At 53.8% G+C, this 19,014-nt stretch overlaps 6 protein-coding genes across 6 annotated transcripts; 3 read left to right on the forward strand and 3 right to left on the reverse strand.

The window, feature by feature from the left end:
* Positions 1–1,316: 1,316 nt before the first annotated feature.
* Positions 1,317–6,163, forward strand: PHACADRAFT_262171 (uncharacterized protein). Its single transcript, XM_007399549.1, has 11 exons — positions 1,317–1,588; positions 1,645–1,717; positions 1,771–1,918; positions 1,967–2,140; positions 2,192–2,590; positions 2,640–2,678; positions 2,730–2,813; positions 2,868–4,022; positions 4,078–5,276; positions 5,329–5,702; positions 5,760–6,163. The coding sequence occupies exons 1-11, from the start codon at positions 1,362–1,364 to the stop codon at positions 5,869–5,871; spliced, it is 3,984 nt and encodes a 1,327-aa protein (XP_007399611.1). The 5' UTR covers positions 1,317–1,361; the 3' UTR covers positions 5,872–6,163.
* A 372-nt stretch (positions 6,164–6,535) lies between these two features.
* On the forward strand, positions 6,536–8,077 carry PHACADRAFT_262177 (uncharacterized protein). Its single transcript, XM_007399550.1, has 6 exons — positions 6,536–6,617; positions 6,674–6,765; positions 6,823–6,883; positions 6,934–7,049; positions 7,101–7,244; positions 7,295–8,077. The coding sequence occupies exons 1-6, from the start codon at positions 6,575–6,577 to the stop codon at positions 7,850–7,852; spliced, it is 1,014 nt and encodes a 337-aa protein (XP_007399612.1). The 5' UTR covers positions 6,536–6,574; the 3' UTR covers positions 7,853–8,077.
* An 89-nt stretch (positions 8,078–8,166) lies between these two features.
* PHACADRAFT_262179 (uncharacterized protein) lies at positions 8,167–9,404 on the reverse strand. The gene is made up of 7 exons (XM_007399551.1): positions 9,279–9,404; positions 9,127–9,198; positions 9,012–9,072; positions 8,854–8,945; positions 8,735–8,800; positions 8,609–8,683; positions 8,167–8,552 (listed from the first exon to the last, which is right to left on the reverse strand). Exons 1-7 carry the CDS (start codon positions 9,322–9,324, stop codon positions 8,332–8,334), a joined length of 633 nt encoding a protein of 210 aa, XP_007399613.1. The 5' UTR covers positions 9,325–9,404; the 3' UTR covers positions 8,167–8,331.
* A 2,891-nt stretch (positions 9,405–12,295) lies between these two features.
* On the forward strand, positions 12,296–13,611 carry PHACADRAFT_212434 (uncharacterized protein). Its single transcript, XM_007399552.1, has 3 exons — positions 12,296–12,408; positions 12,466–12,912; positions 12,967–13,611. The coding sequence occupies exons 1-3, from the start codon at positions 12,340–12,342 to the stop codon at positions 13,477–13,479; spliced, it is 1,029 nt and encodes a 342-aa protein (XP_007399614.1). The 5' UTR covers positions 12,296–12,339; the 3' UTR covers positions 13,480–13,611.
* A 273-nt stretch (positions 13,612–13,884) lies between these two features.
* PHACADRAFT_262181 (uncharacterized protein) lies at positions 13,885–15,900 on the reverse strand. The gene is made up of 9 exons (XM_007399553.1): positions 15,867–15,900; positions 15,698–15,816; positions 15,468–15,642; positions 15,150–15,414; positions 14,955–15,090; positions 14,763–14,889; positions 14,542–14,700; positions 14,178–14,483; positions 13,885–14,119 (listed from the first exon to the last, which is right to left on the reverse strand). Exons 6-9 carry the CDS (start codon positions 14,816–14,818, stop codon positions 13,969–13,971), a joined length of 672 nt encoding a protein of 223 aa, XP_007399615.1. The 5' UTR covers positions 14,819–14,889; positions 14,955–15,090; positions 15,150–15,414; positions 15,468–15,642; positions 15,698–15,816; positions 15,867–15,900; the 3' UTR covers positions 13,885–13,968.
* Positions 15,901–16,208: 308 nt separating this feature from the next.
* Positions 16,209–18,690, reverse strand: PHACADRAFT_262183 (carbohydrate-binding module family 1 protein). The gene is made up of 14 exons (XM_007399554.1): positions 18,504–18,690; positions 18,416–18,450; positions 18,228–18,364; positions 18,082–18,175; positions 17,975–18,022; positions 17,807–17,923; positions 17,398–17,755; positions 17,270–17,346; positions 17,069–17,220; positions 16,936–17,020; positions 16,861–16,882; positions 16,609–16,806; positions 16,417–16,555; positions 16,209–16,367 (listed from the first exon to the last, which is right to left on the reverse strand). The coding sequence occupies exons 1-9, from the start codon at positions 18,619–18,621 to the stop codon at positions 17,212–17,214; spliced, it is 993 nt and encodes a 330-aa protein (XP_007399616.1). The 5' UTR covers positions 18,622–18,690; the 3' UTR covers positions 16,209–16,367; positions 16,417–16,555; positions 16,609–16,806; positions 16,861–16,882; positions 16,936–17,020; positions 17,069–17,211.
* Positions 18,691–19,014: the final 324 nt, after the last annotated feature.

The following is a 19,014-nucleotide window of genomic DNA, read 5'->3' on the forward strand; positions in this document are numbered from 1 at the left end:
GCGCACAATCGAGAAGGAGCGCAGGCTGGCCGTCATCCGTGCAAGGAAGCGAAGAGCGGAAGGAGACACTTGGATGGTGGTAGTTTATTCAGAGGTTGAGCTAAGATAGCTGCACTGTCCGCTTCAAGGGTAGTTTACTTGACGCAGGGCTTTCAGATGCGTTGCACGGCCGAGAGAGGAGCTGGCCTACATACCTGCATGCTTGCCTTTCCGAGACACAAGTGCGCCTCCGCCTCGGTATCGTTAATTTGTGATAGCCGATCTGTGTAACCCCGCCGTGCAATTGCTTCCCGACTTCTAGCGAAGTGGCGGGGCCTAGGCTCGGCAAGCCACTTCGGCGGACTTTTTGGTAGGTGCTTCTATATTTCAGATATTTGTGTATTTAGCTGTTTATGAAAAGACGGGTCATGCCAAGCCAGAAGTGTGCTCGAACGGCGCAGCCCACGTCGAGAAAGCCCTGGTGCATCTCTGGATCTGCAGATCTGTATATTTCGGTGGATAGCGTTTCATGCACAGTACACAGCCACAGTGCTGGACGCCAGGGTAACTGCGCCTTCCCTGAAGTCCGCTGCAGTACGGAATGACTCGAGGTGCAGGCTGGGCGGCTGCGTGGCATTTCTTGGACTTCATTGCATGTCAGACCTCACGGCACAACGGTCATGAAAGACCGTTGATCAACGAGCGCTGACTCACCTGTGGAAGCGCAGAGGACTCATGTTGAGCACACGCTGCGACTCGGATGCGGTGGATAGGGCTCCGATACTGGGAATTGGGGGATTATATTGCCTACCAGTGGCGAATAAAATCATTTTGGTCCGAGGACGCGCAAACGAGCGGCAACAGCAAACGGCGAGGGCTGGCGGGCCGGGGGACGCAAGCAAGGAAGGGGTTGGCAGCAATGTAATACATTATCGCGTAAGCGGAATTCATCCCGAGCACTTGGAGCTTGTTTATCTTTTGATCGAACGAGATTCGGCGGGCGACTATCTCGTGAAAACGTGGGCAAAAAGCACGGAATATTTTCCCGCGCTGTCTGGAGAGGAAGAAAAATACACAAAAAAGAGCAGAAAACCGAGTGTCGGGTGGAGGTGTGGACAGAGATCGAGAGGCCAGACAAAGCCGGCTGTGGGGCAGGGGAGCAGAGCTTGATCTGTATCTTCAATTTCGTTCGGCGATTTACGATGGGGCATGTACGGCGCCTACTTGATCCTCGACCGAGTGATGGGTGCTCTGTGCCTTATAAGGGCCCGCATGCTCGGCCGGAATGCATCGTCAACCTTCTCGTTTCTTCCCGTTATTATATAGTCCCTCTGTCCGTCGTCGACCCTCTCCAGCCTTTATAAGGCTCCAGCGACGCCAGCATGGCCGCAGAGTCGACGCACTCGGACGTTCCCACAAACGAGAAGGCGGAAGGGCAGCAGGCCCAGCAAGAGCTCGAGCAGCAAAAGCCAAAGAAGGGTATCTTCTCCAGGAAGCCGAAAGCAGCAGCAACTCAGCTCGACGAGAAGTCAGATGGCCGTACTGCCGACGCTCCCCCACCAGTGGTCAAGAAGGACATTCCGCCTGCATCATTCACCTCCCTGTTCAGGTGCGTAGTACTCGTCGTTAAGCTGCATCCTTTCCTCACATCTGTCTTCCCCTTAGGTTCTCCACTCCCTTTGAACTCTTCTTGGATGCAATCGGCTTGGTTTGTGCAGCAGCGGCAGGTGCCGCACAGGTGCGTATCTCGTCATCCGCTCAAGCGTCTACACTCACCAAAAACGTTACCAGCCTTTAATGAGTCTACTGTTCGGTCGACTCACTGAAAACTTCGTTAGCTTCGGGCAGACTATAAATGAGGGAGGAGCAGACTTGGCTTCCGCCGCCGCCAACTTCCGGCACGCCGCTGCTCTCAATGCATCTTATCTTGCCTACATCGGTAAGCAAGTTAGAATCTGAACAATACACACACTCTCAACATTTCTAGGCCTTGGTATGCTGTTCGCAACGTTCGTCTATATGTACGTTTGGGTCTACACTGCCGAAGTCAACGCAAAGCGGATCCGCGAGCGTTACTTGCAAGCCATCCTCCGTCAAGATATCGCTTACTTCGACAATGTCGGTGCAGGAGAGGTTGCTACCCGTATCCAGACGGACACCCGTACGTATCTTGGTATCCTGTTGCATTTCTAGCCTGTTGACATTGGTTCAGATCTTGTGCAGCAGGGTATCTCTGAGAAGGTCGCTTTAGTCGTGAACTTCGGCGCGGCGTTTGTGACTGGCTTCGTGCTTGCCTATATCAAGTCCTGGCGTCTGGCTCTTGCGCTTTCTTCCATCCTGCCGTGTATCGGCATCACCGGTGCCGTCATGAACAAGTTCATTTCTACCTACATGCAGCTCTCGCTCAAGCATGTGGCGGAAGCCGGTACTCTCGCGGAAGAGGTCATCTCCACTGTTCGTACTGCACATGCTTTTGGTTCCCAGAAGGTTCTTGGGGACTTGTACGACGTCTTCATCGGCAAGGCTCGCAAGGCTGACATGAGTGCGGCTTTTTGGCATGGCGGAGGACTTGCCTCATTTTTCTTCATCATTTACAACGCTTATGCTCTGGGTAAGTATATAGGATATTTCTGTGCCGTCTATTGTTGACTTTCACACAGCTTTCTACTTCGGAACGACACTCATCAACCGTGGCGAAGGTACGTTGCCGTTATGAATGTGTAAGAATTCGCGTCTTACTGATCTTTCAGCGAATGCTGGTGACGTCGTCAACGTCTTTTTCGCTATCCTTATCGGGTCGTTCTCTCTCGCGTTGCTTGCTCCCGAGATGCAAGGTGCGCGTCACACGTCATTTCATATAGTGATAGCCGTTCACACACTCCCGCTAGCTATCACACATGCTCGTGGTGCTGCAGCGAAGCTGTACGAAACCATCGACCGTGTCCCCACGATCGACTCGTCGTCCCCTGCCGGTCTCAAGCCTGAGAGCTGCGTTGGTGAGATCTCGCTCGAGCACGTCAAGTTCAACTACCCATCTCGCCCAAATGTTCCGATTGTCAAGGACCTCTCGGTTACATTCCCAGCTGGCAAGACCATTGCGCTCGTCGGTGCATCTGGCTCCGGAAAGTCTACCATCATCTCTTTGGTCGAACGCTTCTACGACCCACTCGAGGGAGCTGTTCGACTCGATGGCATCGATCTGCGAGAGCTCAACGTCAAGTGGCTCCGCTCGCAAATCGGCCTCGTATCCCAGGAACCGGTATTGTTCGCCACGACTATCAGGGACAACGTCGCGCACGGTCTTATTGGCACGAAATGGGAACACGCTTCGGAAGATGAGAAGATGGCGTTGATCAAAGAGGCATGCATCACGGCCAACGCAGACGGCTTCATTTCCAAGCTGCCGCTCGGCTACCAGACTATGGTCGGCGAACGTGGCTTCCTCATGTCTGGCGGCCAGAAGCAGCGCATCGCCATCGCGCGTGCCGTCGTCTCGGATCCTCGCATTCTGCTCCTCGACGAGGCCACTAGTGCATTGGACACGCAGAGTGAGGGTATTGTGCAGAACGCGCTCGACAAGGCTGCCGCGGGCCGCACGACGATCACAATCGCGCACCGACTCTCAACAATCAAGGATGCGGACCGTATCTATGTTATGGGTGACGGCCTCGTCCTCGAGTCCGGAACGCACAACGAGCTCCTTCAGAACGAGAACGGCCCGTACGCGCGCCTCGTGAGTGCCCAGAAGCTCCGTGAAGCCCGCGAGAAGGCATCGCAGCCTAAGGACGATGACGGTAGCGACACCGTAGCTGGCCACGAGACCCATGAAGAGAGCATTGAGAAGCAGGTAGAAGAGGAGATCCCGCTCGGTCGCTCGCAGACGGGCACGCGCTCGCTTGCTTCAGAGATCCTCGAGCAGCGCGGCCAGGGAAAGGAGACGGACAAGGCACAAAAATACTCGTTCTTCTACCTATTCAAGCGCATAGGCAAAATCAACCGTGATATGTGGCCCCAGTACCTCATAGGGGTTATTGCGGCATTCTGTGAGTGTTGATCAGTGTGGTATAAGCGTATCATGGACTCTGACACCGTCTACAGTGACCGGCTCTGTCTATCCTTCCTTCGGTCTCGTCTTTGGTAAAGCAATCAACACCTTTTCGCTCACGGACCCACACGAGCGCCGTGTCCAGGGCGACCGCAACGCGCTGTACTTCTTCATTATCGCCCTCATCTCGACAGTGACCATTGGCATTCAGAACTACATATTCAGTGCTACGGCGGCGGCGCTGACCAGCAAGCTTCGTTCGATCGGCTTCCATTCTATCCTCCGCCAGGATATCGAGTTCTTCGACAAGGACGAGAACAGCACGGGTCAGCTTACGTCCAGCTTAAGCGACAATCCGCAGAAGATACACGGTCTCGCCGGCGTCACACTTGGTACCATCGTTCAGAGTGCGGCAACGCTCGTCGTTGGTTTAATCCTGGGTATTGTCTTTGCGTGGAAGCTTGGTCTCGTCGGTCTTGCCTGCGTTCCGCTTGTCATCTCGGGCGGTTTCGTTCGTCTGCACGTCGTCGTTCTCAAGGATCAGAAGAACAAAAAGGCGCACGAGCGCTCCGCTCACCTCGCCTGCGAAGCTGCTGGTTCCATCCGTACAGTTGCTTCGCTTACCCGTGAGGAGGACTGCCTCCGTCTGTACAGCGAGTCGCTGGAGGGCCCGCTCCGGGATTCCAAGGTTAGCTCGTTCTGGTCCAACTTGCTCTTCGCGGCCACGCAGGCAATGTCTTTCTTCGTTATCGCGCTCGTTTTCTGGTATGGCTCGCGCCTCGTCTCGACTCAGGAGTTCGGCACTTTCCAGTTCTTCGTCGCGCTTCAAACGACCGTCTTCGGTTCCATACAAGCCGGCAATGTATTCTCGTTCGTGCCCGACATGTCCTCTGCTAGGGGTGCCGCGGCGGACATTGTCGACCTCCTGGACTCCGAGCCCAGCATTGACGCCGACAGTACCGAGGGCAAGATCCCGCAGAATGTCAAGGGCCGGATTCGCTTCGAGAACATCCACTTCCGGTATCCCACCCGCCCCGGTGTGCGCGTTCTGCGCGACCTCAACCTCACTGTTGAGCCTGGCACCTACGTGGCGCTTGTCGGCGCGTCAGGATGTGGAAAGAGTACGACCATCCAGCTCGTCGAGCGGTTTTACGATCCGCTTGCGGGCACCGTCTACCTCGATGAACAGCCCATCACGGAGTTCAACGTCTTCGAGTATCGCAAGCACATCGCTCTGGTCTCTCAGGAGCCAGTGAGTCATCGTCTACTCCAGTTAAAGTGTGTCCATGCTGACTTATAGGTAGACGCTGTATGCTGGCACCATCCGCTTCAACATCCTCCTTGGTGCGACGAAGCCCGCCGAAGAAGTCACACAAGAGGAGATCGAGGCCGCATGTCGTAATGCGAACATCCTCGAATTCGTCAAGTCATTACCAGACGGCTTCGACACCGAGGTTGGTGGTAAGGGCTCCCAGCTCTCCGGTGGCCAAAAGCAGCGTATTGCGATTGCGCGGGCGCTGCTGCGGAATCCGAAGGTGCTGCTACTTGATGAGGCGACGTCTGCGCTCGACTCGACCTCGGAGAAGATTGTGCAGGAAGCACTCGACAGTGCTGCCAAGGGCCGGACAACGATCGCGATTGCGCATCGTTTATCGACCATCCAGAACGCAGATTGCATGTGAGTACTCATCTACTTTAGGGCTATAAGTGACGGGTGTTGACGGCACGGCAACAGATACTTCATCAAGGATGGCGCAGTCAGCGAATCTGGCACCCACGACGAGCTCATCGCGCTGCGTGGGGGCTACTACGAATATGTCCAGATGCAAGCACTCAGCAAGAACTAATAGACAGGCATCTTTTCACAAGATTCCGTCCGCACGTACTATCCTGTAGATGGGACTCACGACCTTTCCATTGACGCAACGCTCTCACGCTGTCCGATGACGCCCTCACCCCCTCTCTCGGATTAATCCACTTGCATGACATTGCATTTCTCGGGCACACCCCTTTCATCCGTATATCAATTTAGTTGCCAACGTTAGTTTGGTTACTTTCGCACTTAGTGTCATGTAGGGATCTTTGGGCCAGCAGCGCCATCGTTGCTATAAGACTTTTCTGGAACGTGGAATGGCGAACATGCGGCACAGTGAGGGGCTTCTTGGCGGTCAAGGTTTGTTGTAGTGAAGTAAGTTATGGGGTTATAGACCGCGCTTTACCTGACCGTAACGAGGTAAATAACGGTTTGTAAAGGGGCTTTAAGCGCTTTCCTGCTAAGCACTTGGCGCCCCTGTTGTCCGTGGGCGGAAGATTACCCTTCGGGGCGGTGTGGGTCGTGGATTCATCGGAAATATCAGACAAGAATTGAAGCAAGGGGTGTGATGCATGCAGGCCTGCACGAGGAATCCAGCCTGGAGCTACGGGCGCCAGTCTTGCCTCTTATGGAGGGATGCGCTGAGAACCTGGCCCGCTACCGTCATCACATCACCCGAGCCAACTCTCTCGCAGCACCAACTCTCCTTTTCCCCATCACCCGCCACTGCCCACGCCATGTCACTCACTCTCAACCCCAGTAGTACCCTGGGGTTTCCAAGTACGTGCCCAGAGTACGGCGATATGAGGCTCGTTGTTGAAGGAGATATCGTGCAGGACCCCTCACGCAGCATGTCAAGCGAACGCTGACCATCTCCAATCCAAACACGCAGCCGGTTGCGTTCAAGGTCAAGACAACCGCTCCGAAGGTGCTCTGTGCTCTCTCTCTCTCGCCACTGCTTGTCTGACGTTGGACTCGTCCCTAGTTGTACTGCGTACGACCGAACTCGGGCCGAGTCGAACCAAGCGAGACTGTCGAGGTTCAAGGTGCGTTGTCTCGTTTGCGCTGTCTCCAGACTTCTCGACATGGCTCGCAGTTGTTCTTCAGTCAATGAAGGAGGAGCCCCCGCTTGGCGCAAAGTGCAAAGACAAGTTTCTGATCCAGAGCACGCTCATCACGCCAGAAAAGGAGACGCTGCCGCTCACAGACATCGTATGCATCTTTTACTTGACTTTCCGTGAATTAACTCAGTGTATGCTATAGTGGGGTGGTGAGCCAGCAGAGGACGCTATTCACTCGCACAAAATCCGTGTTGCCTACCTGCCACCGGAAGGACAAACTGTCCCCGAAGAGGAGGAGCCTCATGTTTCTGTGATCCAGCCACCGCCAGAAGAGAGCGGCATCCTAGTATGTTTCCAACCATGCTCCTCTACTTGCTGACTAAGTGTCGTTCGCAGAACTACAATACTGTCCTTCAGCGCCAAGAGAACGGACATGCGCCGATCCCAGACTTCGCACAAGACCATAGTTTCGAGGGTCCGCAGACGGACACTGAACAGCACCACGATGCGCGTTCATCTCCTCCACCACCCGTTCCTCGTCGCGTCGAAGAGTCCCCTGTAGAGCCCTCGCCGTCGTCCGAGCCCGTCGTCCACGTCAATGTTCATACTCCTCTAGCGCCCACACCAATCGCGCCAATGCCGTCGCAGCGAGTCGAGGTCATCGACCCGAACCCAGAGCTGATGGCGAAGCTGAGTGAGGCGCAAGCCGAGATCGGACGTCTACGGAAGCTTATCTCGTCCATGCCCGACCCGAGCACGGTGTCGTCACAGACGTCCCCCACGGAACTGCGCAGGCGCACACGCGCGGCCTCCGACGACGGCAGCACAGTCGTCTCGCAGACTGATGTCAGCAGCTACGTCGACGAACGGATGCCGCCGCCCGAGGGTGTCCCGCTGCAGGTCGTGATCATCATTGCCCTCGGTGTTTTCATAACCACATATTTATTCTTCTGATCATGGGCCATGCGTCTCGTTTTATCTCACGCTATATGCGCTATATGGTTGCCCCTCCTGCGCCACTGCAGTCCCGATACGCTCGTTGTTACCCGGTCCGTTATATGCTCCTACGTAACGTATCGCCCCCTATGTAATTTCTGTCTCGGATTCTTAGTCTCGTCTCGTCTCGTGTCGTTCTCGATATCAGTATGGGTCCCAAATGATGCATAGGATGTTACCATCTGTCTGCCATAGTGTCGCGTGCGCAATCAGGAAATACTTATTCTAGTACATTAAGAGCACGGGGATGGCAACCACGAGGAACCGTTTGGGTATACACGAATCAATTTACGTCTTAAGCCACCATGGCTTAAGTATGTCTGATATCCAGATGACCATGAGTCAGCTCAGGGTATATGTAGGGAATTAAAAGGTGCTGGGAGAAGGCTCCAACAAGGGTCAAAATACAAGGAGCACCTAATGATCGTGCCCACAATCTACCACTTAGAGTCGGTCCCGGGACGGAACGTGCCGTTCGCCCGCCCAAAGTAATCCGTCATTGTCGCCCGACCGCCGAACACGCTGGGCGAGCGGACGTGCCCGAAGTCTATGCTCGAACGCGGGTCGAACCGCGCAAGGGCGACGCGCCAGACGTGCCGGTTGCCGTGCCTGTGCTGCGCAACGACGTAGCGCGTGACGGACAAGGTCGTGCAGAACACTGGGTGCACGTTGAGTCTTATAAAGGAGAAATGAGAGGACGATGAGGAGACGCACTACCGGCGAAGAGGATCCAGATGAAGAACTTGAGAGCCTGTGCGTCCTGACACCAGGTACGCACGTCGGGATAGTCTGGCTCGATGAGCTGTGGGGCTGCTCTGTTCGTCAATGTTTAGTGCTCACCTTGGGGTACAGAGGAGCACGGCATCGGGATGCCGCCCCAGCGGGAAGTAGAGAAAGCGTTCGAAGCTGACGCAAAGTGATCAATATCATGTAGCCTGGTCAAATTATAAGAGACCGACCGAGCCAAAGCACGCTAAGGAAGCTGAATATGCCTATTTGCGCAGCGGGGCGGGCAAGAAACGAGCTTGGAAAGGTAACACTGGATAAAAACCTGCAGAAAAGTAGCATTGGTATTAGATATGGTTGCCTTGGACGTCGGCCGGTCAAATATACATACATGAGAAGGATGAGAACAAGGGATGCGATCGACAGTCCCAACGGGAACATATCTGCCACAACTGGTGGAATGCTCAGTCAGTCTTGCCCGCCGCCATATTCAATTAACCACTTACAGAAAAATTGCTGCCAAATATTCACACGTGTCGCTAGAGCGAGCACCGTCGAGTCAAGCAATGCCAAGGCACCTAATCATTCGAGGATCGCACATCAGTGATTCAACGTACTGCGGACAGAACACAGGATCGCAATCTCGACTAGTACTTACAGTAGGCGGCTAGAAGCTTCTTCCCATACCGCGAAATCGGTGTCATCGGGTAAGAAGGGGCGGAGACGGCCAATGAAAGGAACGTGCGACAAAAAGAATGTAGACCGGTGGGGTCGCGAAGGTGAACTGCCACGTCCGCTCTCAGCTTCTTCCGTCTTTTTGGCGCGATCTTGACACTGCGAACGCACCTATGCACAAAGGCTGCTACCTGAGCAGTTGTTGGTGTGGAACAAAGCTCTGAGACTACCACCTGCGTCCGCGGCGCTACCCAAATGACGGTGGTCGCCAAGACGACAGCTGCCCACTTGGGATGGATGCCTGCCAAATAAGGCGTGGAGCGTCGCGCGAAATGTCCACAGCGATGCGATGCTGCTTATCAGATCATTTTTAGATTTTTTTCAAACTTACAGCTGTGTACCTGTATTTCCGAGAACGGCCATATCCCTCTGGATACCGGTCCTAACGAGGGGTCCGTTGAAATGTACGATGTATTGTGTCAGCCCGAACTGTTTCTACATTGACGCGACGGCTCCGGAACGGACAGGCCAGAGCATGTAGAGTGGGCTGTCGCACCGACAACTCTTCTCTTGATTCATCCATTCATCGACAACCCCACGAACTCCTATATGCAAGATCCGCCATCAGTCGGAGTAGAATATTGGCGCTAAGTAAGATAAACGCCACAAAACTAAGCGTCCACTTGTTCCGTACTCCGAACCGCGGCTCCCTTACACTTGCGGCTGTGCCTACCTAGACCGCGTATGATGACCTATGCGAGTCATCATCATGCCTGCGTTCTGACAGTATTTTGGATATATCACCTGCGAAAGAAATTGACGGCTGTCTCTGAGCACCAGGACAGAATCCGATGCCAGCGACTCGACTTATATCTAAAAGTTGTCTTTTTCTTTTTTTCTTGTAGAAGATTCATGACACGAGTTCGGCGATGCAAGTAAACTTATGGCTTGTTTCGCTTCCATCAGGTTTTCATAGCGCTGGCGTCATGAAACTTGAACGAACGGGAGGATGTCATCGTGTTCTCCGTGGTTGGAGCTGCGCGTAAGTCGTTTTCGCTCTGACAAGCGAATCCAGAGTCCAGACTTGATTGCTATCAACCTATCCCGTGATACTTATGACAAGCAGAGTACAACGGTTCAGCAGCACTACGTCATAGCTGTCGTTACCGCAGCGAAGGTACGCTGTGTTGGTGGAAATATATGTTCCAGTCTTTGACCAGCATTGTTGTAGATTCTATCCGGTCTATCCTTCGCAGAAGCCGCAGCTGCAGCTTTCTCGGTGACGGCTTGACAGCTGTCGCAAGTTTGCGTAACGTTAGATAGCTTGTTGACATTTCAGCCTCAGGGGCAAAATGAAAAAAGTCTAGTGCATCCTCAGTAGGCGTGGGCCATGCAGGAAAACGCAATTTAACCCTCGCGCACCGCTATGCGTTGAGATAACGGTGACATCGGCCTTTTCCTGCCCTAGGAACCGGCGGGGGTCAAAACACGCACGACGGACGGCCGATCGCTGTTATTGGCGGTGCCTCTTTGGTTGGACAATACGGTACGCAGTACTCCCGCCGCCAGGCGATGCCAGTATGCTGATTGCATGCCTAGTCATGCAAATTGCCAAGTCCTCAGGCTTCAATTTCTTCATCACCTCTAAACGCAATGAAGGTTACCCTCGGGCTCTTGGCGCAATCCATATTGTCGTCCAGCACGTCCCGCTTCCCGACACCATTCACGAAGATTTTTCGATGCTATGTATGAGTACCCAGATCACTGGCTATGAGATCGCCGCTCATAGGCCAATTTATTAACAGCGTACCTGCATCATTGAGCCGGGCAAGTCAGGGACGACACAGACGGGATCGATGTGCCCCATGTTCCCCAGCTCGGATCATACATATCTAAGAATCTGGCCTCCTTGTTTGGGTCAGATGGTATCAGGGTGCGTACTCAGCCCAATTCAGATGTCTTGGGTGCTATCGTACACTCTTCCGTCCAGCCAAAAAAAAGTGAAATTCCGCGTAGCCGGCTCTTTGGCAACCCAGTTAGGTTAGCTCGAGGACGGCACCATTACGCATTGGCATCGCGGAACTTCGGCTTGCGCCCTTTAGAGACACCGTGACCATCAATTGGGCAGCGAGGGCCTTCGCATGTGTACATAGGTACAAGTACATGGCTGTACACCCCGAAGATTACGCTGCTCGATGGGGCATGCGGACCAGCGCGTTGTCGGAGTGCCCTTCGTTGATCCGGGCGGAGATATCACCACCATAAGCTCCGACGCCAATTGAGCTCCCGGTCCAAGCATTATCACATTCATGTCTGGTACATTACGGCGTATAATCAGACATCAGCAAAATGGTCCTCGCTCGTATGGCGATAATCCTAGGTACGCAGACTCACTTGCATATGCATATCACGACAGGACGCTTACAGTCCTCTGGTTTTTAACTGAGCCCCCCCTGCTACCTTTGTCGCAAAGTGGTCAAACCACTGTTCTACGATAACTTCAATGCGTGCCTTGCCCGCCGAGCGTCTATACGGTCGATCATTAGAGAAGCAGCTAAATGAACAAAAGGCATCTCTCATATTTAATTTTGACGGCCCAGATCCAAAGCGAAAGGACCCTTTCCTACTATTCCACTCGCCAGCTCTCTCTGCGATGAGGCGAAGCTAGGTGAAAGTGCGGTTTCTCTTTCATATCACACCGAACGTCAGAGAGTGGCTGAGCGTACCCTTTGTCCTAGATCCCGCAATATATACCCCTCACCTCGCTTTGCCAATCGTCTTTACGCTCATTACGCCCTCAGCTGTTGAACGGCTCCCACTTAATTCTGGCCTTATCTTATAACCCCGTCGCGCGTGCCCACCAATGTTGCTGTTTATGCATAGGACGGACCGCCAGGAGCAGTCCCTACCTAGCCGGACTATCCTCAACGAGTATCCTCTGTTTATCTGGCAGGCGCGTGATATTTTAAAACTTCTGTATTGCTCATCTGACATCTCGTGACCCATAATAGAAAAAGCTCGCCCCGGAGAGGAAGTTTGCCAGGATGCTAGATTACTTGGATAGGATAGTTGGGATCCCCGTCCCCTTCAATGTCAGCTCCGCCCCAGACGTGGTAAGTCATCCTCTGGTTGAAAATGAAGATACGTTTCACTCATATTCTATGAAACAGCCCGTGGACGATCCCTCGCAGTTGTTCTGGCACCAGGAAACGCCATCTATTGTCACTACACTTTCTGCCACGTCTGAAGGCCTCCGGATGGCACCAACGTTCAAGTCGCTGACATACGGGACAGACCCGTCGGAGTTCAAGCCCTTCTCGCCTCCGACATGCTCCGTGCCTTTCGGCTCGCCTTTCACAGCGGCAAGCAACCTCGATGATTGGGATCCTCCGCCGCAAGACGTGGCAGGCGACTCCGGTTATGAGTCGGATGTGCCTGGACAAAGCAGCAGCAACATCCTTGCCGACTACCATCCTACGTTCCATTTTCCTGCCCCTGCTGCCCCTCCCTCGTCCGCCCTCCCGGGAATGCATCTCCCTGAAATGAGCGGAGAGTTACGGCAGGAGTTGTCTAAGAAGGTGTTGGGGAAGAGGCGTGCCCTGGCAGATGACGAAGAGGTGTGTCTTGTATTTTGATGATTGAAGTGTGCTATCGCTAACAATTTTTGGCAGCCGCCAAGGAAGCGCAAGCGGGAGTCCGACGACGAGGACTATGATCCTCAAGACAACTCTAGACGAAATACTCCCGCCTTCGCTTCGCGCTCTCGCTCTCCGTCTCCATTCTTACCAGATTTTGAAATCCCACGACAGAGCGAGCGCGGTCCCCGCACTTTCAAATGCCTCGTCAAAACCTGTACAGGCAAACGTACATTCGCCACTGCAAAGGACCGCAACCGACACATGGACACGCATTTCGATAAGCGGTTTCAGTGCCAGAACCCTCAATGCCGAGGTTTGTTTCCTCGCGATGATGCTCTCAAACGGCACTGCTTGGACTCGCAGACTGGCGACTGCGCTCGGTTCTGGATCCCTGGAGTGGATTATGCGATAAGTCCTCCAGGTTGGCGCATCTGTCCACTTGACGAGCTCAATGTACCGGACAAGCGCGACCCGCTGTACAAGGAACGCTGGGCGGGCAAGACATGGCCGTCCTCCCTTTGCAAACTTTCCCCTTGTTTGACGTGATGACACTTACGAACATGCAACTGATACCCTGGCCACGGACAACTGACTTGTATAATACCCTAACGCGCTCTTCGTAGCACTTATCACATTGGTCTGAAACCGCAGTCTAGCAGAATTAATAACTGACCTGAATTGTACAATTGGGGATGGTGAAGGTTTCAATTGGGGTAACTGCAGCTGAAGCCGCAGTGCAAAAGGCTAGAGCCCAGGTATTTGAGCCCAGTTTGCTTTGTGCACATCTCTTTGGTATGTACGAGAACGAGAAAGCGCGTTCGTATGGATCATTTCTCAGCGTGTGTAAACGGTATTCTCTAAATACCATAATTGTACCCGTCGAGGGGTTACAGTATTGACAACCCCGGTCGCGGTCATCGTCTACCTGAAGACACTCTTGTTCCCGTCTAGAGATCAGCATGGTGCACGTATTTTATTCAGTAAACTATTGTGTTGCAGTGTGAGAGTACGACCCTGCACAGTCCTGCATCCTGTTTACTGCTGAGCGAGCAGCCTCTCACGCTCCTCCCAGACCTTCTTGACGGCCGGACGCTCGAAAAGCTTGTTGTGCCACTTGGCGGTGGCAGGGAACTCCTTCTCAAATTCGAAGTTCTCGAGGAGGCGCGTCGTGGCGGCGATGTTCCATCTGCGGAATGCGTATGAACATGAGCAAGATTTCTCACTGGCGAGCAGCATGCACTTACGGGACAAAGGAGATATCCGCGACGGTCAGCCTATCGCCGACAAGCCACTCCTGCTTCGACAGCACACTCTCGAGCACACCGAACACACGCTTGGTCTCGTTCCTGTACCGCTCCACTGCGCTCGGGACCTTCTCCGGGTGGTAAAAGGTGAACCAGCCGACCTGACCAAAGTACGGGCCCTGGCCGGACGCCTGGAAGTACAACCACTGGAGCTGGGCATAGTAATCATCGGTGCCCGGCGCGATCGATAGCTTGCGCTGCTTGTCGTACTTGTCGACGATGTACTGGGTGATCGCGTTGGACTCCCTTTTCAATGTGTACATGTTAGTCCGGTGGAATGCGTAGACGACTTAAGGTGACCTACCAGACCACGAAGTCGTTGTTGCCGTGATCGATGATTGCAGGGATGCGTCCGTTAGGGTTATACTTGGTGAACTCCGGAGCTTTTTGCTCATTCTTCTGAAAGTCGAAGTAGATAGACTCGTAGGTCAGGCCGAGCTCCTCAAAGATGAAGGCAACCTTCCTGTGAGTGTGAAAACGCGATCAGTACCGTATCGCTGCAAAGCTATAGGAGATAAGATTTACCACCCGTTCGGACCACCTTTGTGAGAGAAGAGAGTGAACTGCTTGCCGTGAGACATGGTTGGTGCGCAAGAGGCGGAAGAGATGTCGACGACGAGGTTTTGCGGATGTGGAAAGGGAGCTGGAGTCTCTGTACCGAGTTGACGGCTCCTTAAATACGCCCTGCGGCTCGAGAGCATCTATGGACGTACGTACCTCGGAAAGATCAAGATCCTGCCTGTCTGCTCTGTAAGCATTGATATTGTAAGCACATCATCTAGGCGAGGCGTCTTTTCCCAGAGTCCCAAATCGCTTGGTACCTGCTGCTTCCAAGATCGGGTGGAATAAACTACTGCGAGTGTACACATGAGCAGCTAACCATCGCTGTGGCGCCAGCGAGTATTCACCCACCGCGTTACATTCATCCTTAAGTGTCCTGGGGTGCTGCATGCATGAGTCTTTGTGGAGCGACGGAAATGTCGATGGCGCGTCCTCGGACTGCAAAATGCGGCTCGCGATGCGTCGGAACCCTGCCCGTGCGCTGCAAACTTTGATTGTCGCCATCGCTTCCAGGTTTCGATGCCCGCGGCTGCCGGCCTTCCGAGCATTTGTCAGCTAAAAGGCTTACCAACGACCCTCGAGGCAAGACTCCACAAAAGAGCTGCTCTCAGGCTGGCTGTTCCCAATTGGATTTGAGAGTCGACAGTTTGATGCATGGAGGACGCTTACCTTCATCATCCCGCCCTCGTGATAGGAATTTTCTTTGTTTGTCGGTGTGCAACGCCGAATATCATAACAAGACTTACGAGATATAATATACTGACAAAGCAGCTCTTTTAAGCGAATGGGCACGCGCCGATCTGCAGTGGAATCCGGGCACTCTAATTGCGATGGAGTCAGTGTACTAACGGAAGATTAGCACACGATGTATTAACCTTGCGAATTATTAACACCCATACCTTGCAGTTAGCGAGAGCAGAATCATAAGGTCAAACGAGTCACCCATGGTCGCGGGGGAAAGCGAGAATCGACGCCGCGGCGCGCTTCGCCGAGTCGTCGATATCAAGTCCTCGAACGACTGTGCTTCCGCTCAGACACTCAAACGCCACAAAGCCTATTGCACCTTACACGAGAGCGATGACGAGCTAGCATAGTGAAACAGCTGGGGTTGAAGAACGAGTGTGTCGTTTAAGCACACAGGGACTGCGCCAGCCGAGCAGCGTCTCCAAGCGGGAGTAACAAAATCTGTGGTCCGAGCTCGTAAGGGGGTAACAAATAGTAAGAAACCGGTAAGAAGCCGGTTGCTTACTTTCGGGGGTGTACAACAGGACCTGCCATACACGTGCGGACACTTTCCGGATCAGATATCCGCTCTAGGCGCGATGACGACTCTGCGCGCGATGCTCCTGGGAATCAGACTCCGTCAGCCCGCCTGGAGCGATGTGTGAAAATGTCTCTCTTTCCACAACCACCTTGAAGACGGACAGGCTGCCATGGACACCTATAACTCAAGGTCGAAACCGGTACAAAACAAGGCGCTGTTCACCGTGCTCGGCGTCATCGCCGGAGTGGTCGTGCTCTGGCTGCTCATGCGACCCACCGCGTCCGCACCGGTGCCGGTAGTGACCAAGGTACGCTTCATACACGTCCTTCAGACCATTTACCGAAAGAAGCCTGCAGGCCGTTACCGTACTCAGCGGCGACTCTGACGTGACCGGCACTGTCACCTTCGAGCAGTCCACACCGCTTGGCCCTGTGTCAATCACGGGTGATCTGAAGAATTTGGACCCCTCGTCCAAGCGTGGCTTCCATATTCAGTACGTCTCTTCAGATTGCGTAGGTCGTTTCGCTCCCTTACCGGGTGCCATAGTGTCTCGGGAGACCTATCCAACGGATGTGCCTCCGCTGGGGCCCATTTCAATCCATTCAACAAGAACCACGGTGCCCCTGGTGACAATGAGCGGCATGTCGGCGACCTTGGCAACATTGAGGGCAACGAGGACGGCGTTGCCAGGTTCAACTTTGAAGACAAGCTTATCTCTTTGAATGGCCCACTCAGTATCGTAGGGTAAGCTCTAGTAAAGTCGACTAGTTATCCAGCTATATCTGACCTTCTTCGAAGGCGCTCTGTTGTCTTGCATGCGGTAGGTGACAGAATAATGAAAGAGGCACTTAGACTCAGCGCAGCCATTCGCAGGGAACCGATGATCTCGGCCGCGGCAATGACGAAGAGTCTCTGAAAACCGGCAATGCCGGTGCCAGAGCGGCGTGTGGTGTGATAGGTATGCCAGCTATCATCGCAAACAATACCATCTCTAATCGTACCTTAGGCTTGACAGCTTAATATGTTCGTCTACTCAAGCGACTTCAAGCGGGACTCAGGACCAGTGCAAAATCGCGTTCAGAAACGGCATAAGCAGTCGATCTTTTTACACGCTTCCTAAATAGTAAAACGTTTACGGCCTTCCGATGTTCACAGGCACTGTAAAATGTCAGTCAACGTATCTCTCGATGTATGTCTTGAGACTTGCCTGATAGTAGTATGGCGGGGAAATAGCCTCGCATGTGAAGGGCGATGCACAAGTGGTAGGGCCAGTGTAGCCGGTGCCTACACAGCCCCGTTAACCCATGTCTAATGCGCTACAACTTGAATACTTACCACCGCACTGCCCGTACTGGGTCTGCGCCGGGCCCGTGACGGGCGTGGTGGTTGTCGGAGGCGGCGGGACGGTCGTCGTCGGCCCGACGGAAGTTGTAGGAGCGACGGAGGTCGTGCCCGACCCACTGGCCGGCGGCGGCGGAGCAGAGCCGTCGCCGATGGCCGTCGTGATGGGGCCAGACTCGACGTAGACGCCAGAGACGTAGTAGTCCTCCTGACCAGGCCCGTTGACGAGGCGCAGGATACCGACGTGGAAGTCCTCAGAGTTGGTCGAGGTGGACGTCGCGATGTTGTCCACGACCTTCGTGAGAGGGTCTGAGCCGGTGGAGGCCCAGAGCCCGACGGTACCAGCATCGAACTGGGGAAGGTCTCAGCACGCTTGGTGGTACAGCTAGGCAGTGTAACGCACATCAATGTCGTATGCGAAGTTGAACCAGGTGCCTGCGGTGAAGGGAGCACTCCAGTACGGCGTATCCTGGATCATCCACTGCAAGTCGGTCGGGCTCGGACTGACACCATATTTCAGCTGGCAGACAACATCAGAGGGCTTAGTGGAACGAGGATGAGATCAGCTCACCTGAGTAAAGTGTGACTCGAAGAAGAAGATCTGATGTTCCAAGGTGGACTAAGAGGGATGTAAGTAGTAAGTTATGTCTTCAAACGAGAACAAGGATAGCAGCTCACGTCTGGCGGGTTGGTACCGTCCTGCATGATGGAGAAGTGGTAGTAGAGCTCGCCCGTACCCAAGTTCTGGGTCGTCTGCGGGATGAGTTCCGACCTGCATCTCTACTTGAGCATCCGCTGTGAACAGGAGCCGTGTCCGAACCTACCTCTCCATCTGCGAATTCCATTGTGCAGTAGAATCAATGGTCATGCGCAGACCATTGGTCTCAGAGGTGTCAGCGGGGTTCTTGTAGCTTGGGTCCAGAGCGAGGTAGTGACTCGTAGGCTCCGTCCCATGGATGTACTACGTACTAGAGGTCACTGATGACCTTCGTCATAAAAGCGGAATGCATACCCATTGGTATTCTCCAACTTCATTTGACCACGACCCTGTAAACATGTCAGTCCATATTCAGTAAACCCTGCCGTCAGGGACTGCCTACAGTTGTCGAAAGCGCTAACGTTAGGATAGCTGTTGAAAGAGCCAGACCAGATGGTCGTGCCCGCCTTCGCGCCGGCGATGAGACCGAGGACAGAGGCGACGCGTGCCGAGTACTTCATTTTTGCCTTCGTTCGCACCGAGGATAGGTGACCAGCACCTAGGCTACCCGCATGCTATATGTACCGCCCCGTACGAACCTCGGGGCAGAGAGCTGTCGACATCGGCCTCAACGCACAAAGCGAGAATAGCCCGCCTTCTAAATTGGATAATTTTCGGACGTCGGGTACGCTAGCGAATTATCCGCGAGGCAATCACGCCTGGTCACGACGTCCGCCAAAGTGGACGTACCAGAGGCGTACTCGGAAGAATGTAGGATGTTTCGAAGACACGCGTGTTTGGCAGGCCTTACGGAACATGACTGCAGCCTCCGAGAATTAACGACTCTGGAGGTACAAATAAGTTACATGATAGTGATGTATCCAACATGAGTGTGGGGGCGAATCGTCACGGGT

The sequence above is a fragment of the Phanerochaete carnosa genome (genome assembly GCF_000300595.1).
Source record: "Phanerochaete carnosa HHB-10118-sp unplaced genomic scaffold PHACAscaffold_9, whole genome shotgun sequence".
In the NCBI taxonomy this organism is placed as follows: Eukaryota; Fungi; Basidiomycota; class Agaricomycetes; order Polyporales; family Phanerochaetaceae; genus Phanerochaete; species Phanerochaete carnosa.